Source organism: Triticum dicoccoides, chromosome 3B (genome assembly GCF_002162155.2).
Source record: "Triticum dicoccoides isolate Atlit2015 ecotype Zavitan chromosome 3B, WEW_v2.0, whole genome shotgun sequence".
Taxonomy (NCBI): Eukaryota; Viridiplantae; Streptophyta; class Magnoliopsida; order Poales; family Poaceae; genus Triticum; species Triticum dicoccoides.
Genome location: NC_041385.1, coordinates 798802348 through 798808691, shown reverse-complemented (window position 1 = coordinate 798808691; position 6344 = coordinate 798802348). Strand labels below are relative to the sequence as shown.

General features: G+C 46.0%; 1 protein-coding gene across 1 annotated transcript; it reads right to left on the bottom strand.

Moving 5' to 3' along the window:
- Nucleotides 1–867: 867 nt before the first annotated feature.
- On the bottom strand, nucleotides 868–2250 carry LOC119278556 (glucan endo-1,3-beta-glucosidase, acidic isoform-like). Its single transcript, XM_037559886.1, has 2 exons — nucleotides 2125–2250; nucleotides 868–2038 (listed from the first exon to the last, which is right to left on the bottom strand). The coding sequence occupies exons 1-2, from the start codon at nucleotides 2198–2200 to the stop codon at nucleotides 1110–1112; spliced, it is 1005 nt and encodes a 334-aa protein (XP_037415783.1). The 5' UTR covers nucleotides 2201–2250; the 3' UTR covers nucleotides 868–1109.
- Nucleotides 2251–6344: the final 4094 nt, after the last annotated feature.

Below are 6344 nucleotides of genomic sequence, written 5' to 3'. Positions count from 1 at the left end.
ATCAGTTTTGCTATTCATCAAGATTCTAGAAATTTCAGAAGCTTCAATCGATTTGGGGAGGGGAATAACAACATAGATGGGTCACTGAGGCACCAAGGCCGAACCAGCCGGAGCCGGCAACGATGCAACCGGCCACCACATCGTTGTCGAAGACGAGCCCGAGGGTTAACATGCGCAGGTGGAGGGAAGTGCTTTTAGCGATGGCCACCACTCAGATTAGGTAACTTCCTCCGTGAAGGTGGGGATGCTGCCGCAAGCGGCAGAGAGGCATGATGTCACAGCCAGAGGAGAGGACGGAAGGTTAGCTGAATGCGAGAGGAAGAAGGGCTGAGGGGAGCCCTCGTTTTCTGTTTCCTGAGGTAGAACAAGAGCTGGGGTGGAAGAAGAAGGAGGGCGGTTAGATTACGGTAGTGTAATGGGTGCAAACTAACAAACATTTCAGTCGTTTTACATATATATAAGAGCTCCCTTGAATAAATTGAGCATTTTTTTACCATCCATGCAAATCACATGATGTTTCGCATGCATTCTGCAATAGAGATGACTTATTCCAGTAGACTAAGCAAGCTAAAGCTACTTATCTTGCTATGTAAAGGTCGAGGTATGTACATATTGATGTGTCCCTATTAGAAACTAATGGAATGTGCCAGAGATTTTTCCAGGTGAACAACCCAAAGCATCACAATGGAAAATGTTGTAGCGATGTTGCAAACATACAAGAGAAATGTTGCATGTGTGAGTTTTCTGTTGCCAGCATAAGACGGCCTAGGATTGTGACTTATCCAGATCCAAAGGCCAAGGAAACGGTTGATCCAGTGAAATTATTACCCAACTGGCACCGAGGGCTCGCCAGAAAGAAGTGGTAAATGAAAGATCACAATATTGCCAATGTGCCTCTTATTGTTTGTCTCCGTTGAATAATTTGAGCGTTTTCGTCATCCAAATAATTTGGGACCTTTTCCGCCATCCATGCAAAGCATGATGCTCGCATTCTACATCAAAATGGTGTTGGTCTTTCAAGTACAAAGCCCGCAGTAGTTTATTTTAGCTGAGCAACGAAATGCTTGTTGTCTTGCTACGTACGTACGCGTATAGATGTGTCCCGCCTTCTAGAAACTGATGGGGTAAGCCGGCGATTTGTCCGGGTTGAAGAGCCCAAAGTGCTTCTCGATCTCAGCCGGGCCCTTCTTGTCCTCGTTGAACATGGCGAACACGTAGGCCTCGATGGCACTGGGCCTCTTGGGCGTCCCCTGTCCGACATGTTTGATCAGGTTCTGGTTGTACGTCTGCGCGTTGTCCGTGGTCGCCGCCGTGCCGCCGGCGGACGGCCACCCGCTCTCCGACACCACCACGTTGACGCTCCCGGCGCCGGCGCTCTCCAGCGCGGAGTAGAACGTGTCGACGAGGGCGTCGAACAGGTTCTGGTACGCGTTGGCGCCGTCCTGCACCACGGTGCCCGGCGACGTGAAGAGCGCGTAGTTGATGTCGATCTGGGCCTGGTTGTCCACGTACGAGAAGTAGGGGTACACGTTGGCGAGCAGCGGGGCGCCGATGCTGGCCAGGTACTGCGCTATGGGACCCATGTATCCGGCGGAGAAGGTGCCTTGGGAGGGAGGGTACCCGGTGGTCACGCCCTGCGAGACCGACGTGGACACCTTGATGCCGCCGAGCCCGGCCGCGGAGAGTGCGGCGTCGAGGTTCTGCATGGCCGGGAGGATGTTCCCCGTGTCGCCGCCCTGGTCGCCCACCTCGTTACCGGCGGCGATGTACTTGATGTTGAGGCCCTGGTAGGCCTGCACGTTGGTCTGGACCCAGGCGGTGGCGGCGGAGCGGTCGGAGGCAAGGGAGGCGAGGTCCTCGTTGGCCACGTCGACGATGAGGCCGATGTTGCTGCCGCTGAGGGCCTGCAGGGCGTTGGCGTCCGGGAAGTAGATGCGCATGCCGGTGATGCCGTTGGACTGGTAGAGCTGCACGACGTCGCTGGCCGAGGGCAGGCCGTCGCCGTTCACTCCGTAGCACACGCCGATGGACTGCACCGCTGTGTGTTTCCAACAGTGAAACGCGCAACCGAAGTTAGTACTCTAGCTTGCTCACCGATAGATGATCTGAAGGGAAGGGAATTACTTGTAGGAATGGATGCCAGGAGCACTCCAAGAAGGGCCAACGCCACCGAAAACATGCAGGCACGATTCCCTGCCATCTCCACCAGCAGTGCAGCTAAGATCTTCCTAAACTCTGCACCAGTAGGGGTACGTACGTGCATGAAATGAAGCAAACATTCACCCCCTATTTATACGCCCAACACAAGCAGGATGTAATGCAATTAGGCAGTTTGGCACGGCAATCGGTCGCCGGTGCCAGCTCCCGTTTTCCAGCGCTGCTGGCACGGTACGTAGACGTTTGCTCTGGCCTCGTACGTGGAATGGAATGCGTGCCAAGGTCACGATCTGGTTCGGCGCAAAACATCGCCCGTAAGCTACGCGCGCGCCGGCGACGGCGAGCTCGTCCACCAATCGCGGCGAGTGCGTACACAGCACTCGGGGGAAACAGCTGTGCTTCGTCGTCCGGGGCGTGGAATTCCAGTGTACGTAGGATATACGTACATCCTTTTGACTGGACTTAGTTGGCATGTTCTATGGTTGATGGTAATGGTTTTGGAAGCATGGACACCAGTTCCAGTTCCGATGCGAGCCGAAGAGGAAACCGAGTGGTAGCATAGTCCGAGAGCTCCTCTACAGCGCCTTAAGCGCTAATTTATTTTATGAGTCTTCTTTAAGTCTTAGTCAACTGAGACTTTGTTAAGTCTCAGCCTTAAGTGCAATTTTTTTTCAGTTTTTTCTTTCACGTTATGTCACTTCACTGAGACCTAGCCACACTTTTATTTTATTTTATTTTGAGAAAATTGTCGGTACCACACGCCGCATGGGCGGCGGTGCAATAAGGTCCCTAGTTTGCGTTGTTCGCTCGTTACTCCACTCGCGCCTTCGATGCACGCTGTTCTTTTTTATTATTTCTCTGTTACTACTGGTTCACTGTTTTATGAAAAAAAATCTGTTACTAATTTTGAAATGGTCCGTGAACTAAAGTATGTTCATGTCTTTAAATAATCGGTGAATTTATAGAAATGTTCACCAATTTGAAAGAATATTTATGAATTTTAAAATTCGTTGTGAACTTGGAAAAATGTTCACAAATTAAAAATATCATGAATTTTCAAAAATCTACAAACAAATCTACGAATTAAAATTTAGGAAAATTCAAAAAATAAAGAATTTTAAAAAAAATATTCATGGATTTTGACAAATAAAAAGTGATAAATGATAAAGGAAAAAATAAAATAAAAAAACCCAAACACAAACCTAGTAGGATAACATAGAAAAGGGAAAAAAATAGACTGAGCCATCGCTTCCCGAAACCGGTGCAAAAGAAAACGCTATTGGTCGGACCACTATCGAAGTGAAGGGCCGACCCACTCTTGACGCCATGGTGAGGGGTATGAGCGACGCGTGCCAAATGAACTCAATTTGACACTATAAGCGCCAAATAGGATTTACCACAATGCAAAAGGAAGAGATCAGCTGGGGATGGCTCAACATACCAAAGAAGCATATTCAAGCCCTGACATAGGCCGAGGAGGGTGTGTACCTGCATGCACATTCAACATGGGCCATGGGTCGGCCTGAGCGGCTTTGTGAAGCGGTCGTCAATTGTGAAATAAAAAATGCTGACAAAAAACTTTCAAATGGGAAAAGAAAAAACATGCAACTTTTTGAAGATTAAACAAAATCTTTTATACCGATGTACAAAAAAAGGTATGGGTACAAATACAACATTAAGTCATTTATCATAATGTAACCGGTAACTCATATGGGAAAAACAACCATAAAATGGCCTACTCTTCGGCTCGCATCAGTGTCCATGCTTGCATCGTGAACATGAGTCTCGACCGCGTGGTGTCTTGGACTCCTCTTATTTCCTTCTGTAAGGGCTAAACGTACAGCCACCAATAATATTTTTCAACCCATATATAACAATTATTGCATACATTCAGTTCTGAATTATATCCATTGAAATGCCTACAAATACATTTAGTGGCTTAAATATAACAAGCAGACACCTAAAAATGCCAAACTTTTACATGATACATGTAATGGTGTATGCGGGGTGTAAGAAAAATTCAAGGCCAGTCACATTACTTGCAAACCTGACTCATTCCTTCCTGGGACTTGTTTGCTATATTCAAATTTGTAAGCAGTATACTGAAATAATTGTGGGACAGTCCCAAAATTTTATCGCATCACCTATTGGTCATATCATAACAACATTTTCTTACAAGTTTCATGATTTTCATGATTTGTTTGAATCTTTTGGAATTGAAATCTAAATAACCACCATGTTGGTGTGTGTCTCGGTCACCTGGTGTCTGGGATTCATTCTATTTCATTACATTTACATAAGGCCTAAAAATACACTATGTGTCACCAATAAGATTTTTTCAGCCCGTTCCTAACAATTATGACATGTACCTATAGTTCAAATTTGAATTGCATTAATTAAAAGTCTAGGAATGCATTTAATGGCATAAATATAGCAAACAGACCCAAAAAATGCCAAATTTTGACATGATACATGTAATGGTGTATGTTGAGTGTGAAAACAATCTCAAGTCCAACTGGCGAACAGCGGTCGCTTCACATATAAAATTGCTCATTCCCTCTTGAAACCTAGTTTCTTCCCCGAAGATGCTTCAATTTCTAAGTGAAGTACATCACAGCTTTTCTGTAACTCACTAAAAAAATTAAACACAATGCCTAGAGGTCATACCATGACTCCATGCCATGTTTCATATTTTCTAGACTTCATTTTCACTTAGAAAACCAAAATTGTTTACCTCCATTCAGTACCAGAAATTCATTTATTGCCCTAACAACAAAAACTTAAACCTAAATATTGCCAAAATTTTACATGCAACTTTTAATGGTATAGTTACAATATAGAAAAAATAGACCATAGATCTATTCCTAAAACACTTATTCTAACATTACAAAAAATGGCAAAAACAAATAGTGGCGGGCCCAAGGAAACGCCCGCCAATGGTAATCACAACTGGTAATGATTACCAGTGGCGGGTCAAAAGGGTTGACCTTCACTGATAATCAATTACTAGTGGCGAGTGCAATGATGTGGCCACCATTGATCAGCAAGACATGCCTAAAAGCCCATTGAAACCCGTCTAACACCTTCCATGTCAAAAAACTAACCTAAACCTTCCCATCCATTTCTACCCCCCCCCAGCCGCCGCCCTCACTCGTTGCGCTGGCGCCAAGGACGTGTCGGCTACATCTGCCCTCTACGGCATGTGTTGTTTTCGCGGGGAGGTCAGACCATTTGCCGACTTCGTATGGCTCAGGCGTAGCCCTTCGTGGGTGTACTGTTACTTTGGCCGGCTCCTGGTCGAGGCTAGAATCCACATGCGAGATGTCCTTTTTCGGAAGAAAATCTCCGACGCTACCGGTGCTAGACGCCCCCCTATGCACTGTCACCATTTAGACGGCAAACCATCTGATTTTCTCCTGGCCCTTCACTGCTTGTTTTTGGGATGTGCTTCATGTTCGTCCTGGACGATGTCGATATCCGGCAACTCAATATCCTAGATGTCTCGGCCACTGTCACCCTAGTGACGTATCTTTGCGCTTGTGTGGTTATGTTGCTGGCAACTTTGGAAGCACTGGAACAGAGTTGTCTTTCACGGGTAGCCTCCAACCATCGCTTCCCCTTCTCCTCAAAAACTGTCTCAACAGCGTTGTTCTCTGGAGGCCTTGCATGCTAGCCATCCACCAACGTTAGATCGACTGATGTCTTGGTTGCTTCCATTTAAATCCTCAAGTGTTTGATGTAACTACCTCTAAGCCCCCTCCCTCTCTCTGTTTCCTTTGTCGCTTTGCTGTAACAATATCCTAGGGTCTTGCCCTTCTTGAAATAAAAATTCAGGTGGGGAATCTCTCCCCGAGGGAACTTTCCAAAAGAAAAGTTACTACAAGTTGATAAGATCCATACCAACAAAAAAGATTCAAATATTATATTGTCAAGTGAGAAGCTATCAACATGCTAGTTAGTAGACATACTTGTGCATTTTTCATGAGTTAAGATTGATAAAAAAAATCTCTAAAACCTTCTAGAAGAGGACATTCCCTCCTCTCCTGATAAGTTTTCTTTCATAATTCGGAAGATCAAACTATGAATTATGGCTCGAAAATAATCCATAGTTTGACGGCCTAGACAAAAAAAGGCTCTCCGACACCCTGCCCCCTCCCCAGATACACAACCCATTTGCCCGAGTTGCC

Bases quoted from the DNA above. Each gene is read 5' to 3' on its own strand.
- LOC119278556 (XM_037559886.1), bottom strand. From the start codon at position 2,200: ATGGCAGGGAATCGTGCCTGCATGTTTTCGGTGGCGTTGGCCCTTCTT. The intron at 2,039-2,124 runs GTAATTCCCTTC...GGAAACACACAG, and splicing joins CCTGGCATCCATTCCTACAA to CGGTGCAGTCCATCGGCGTG.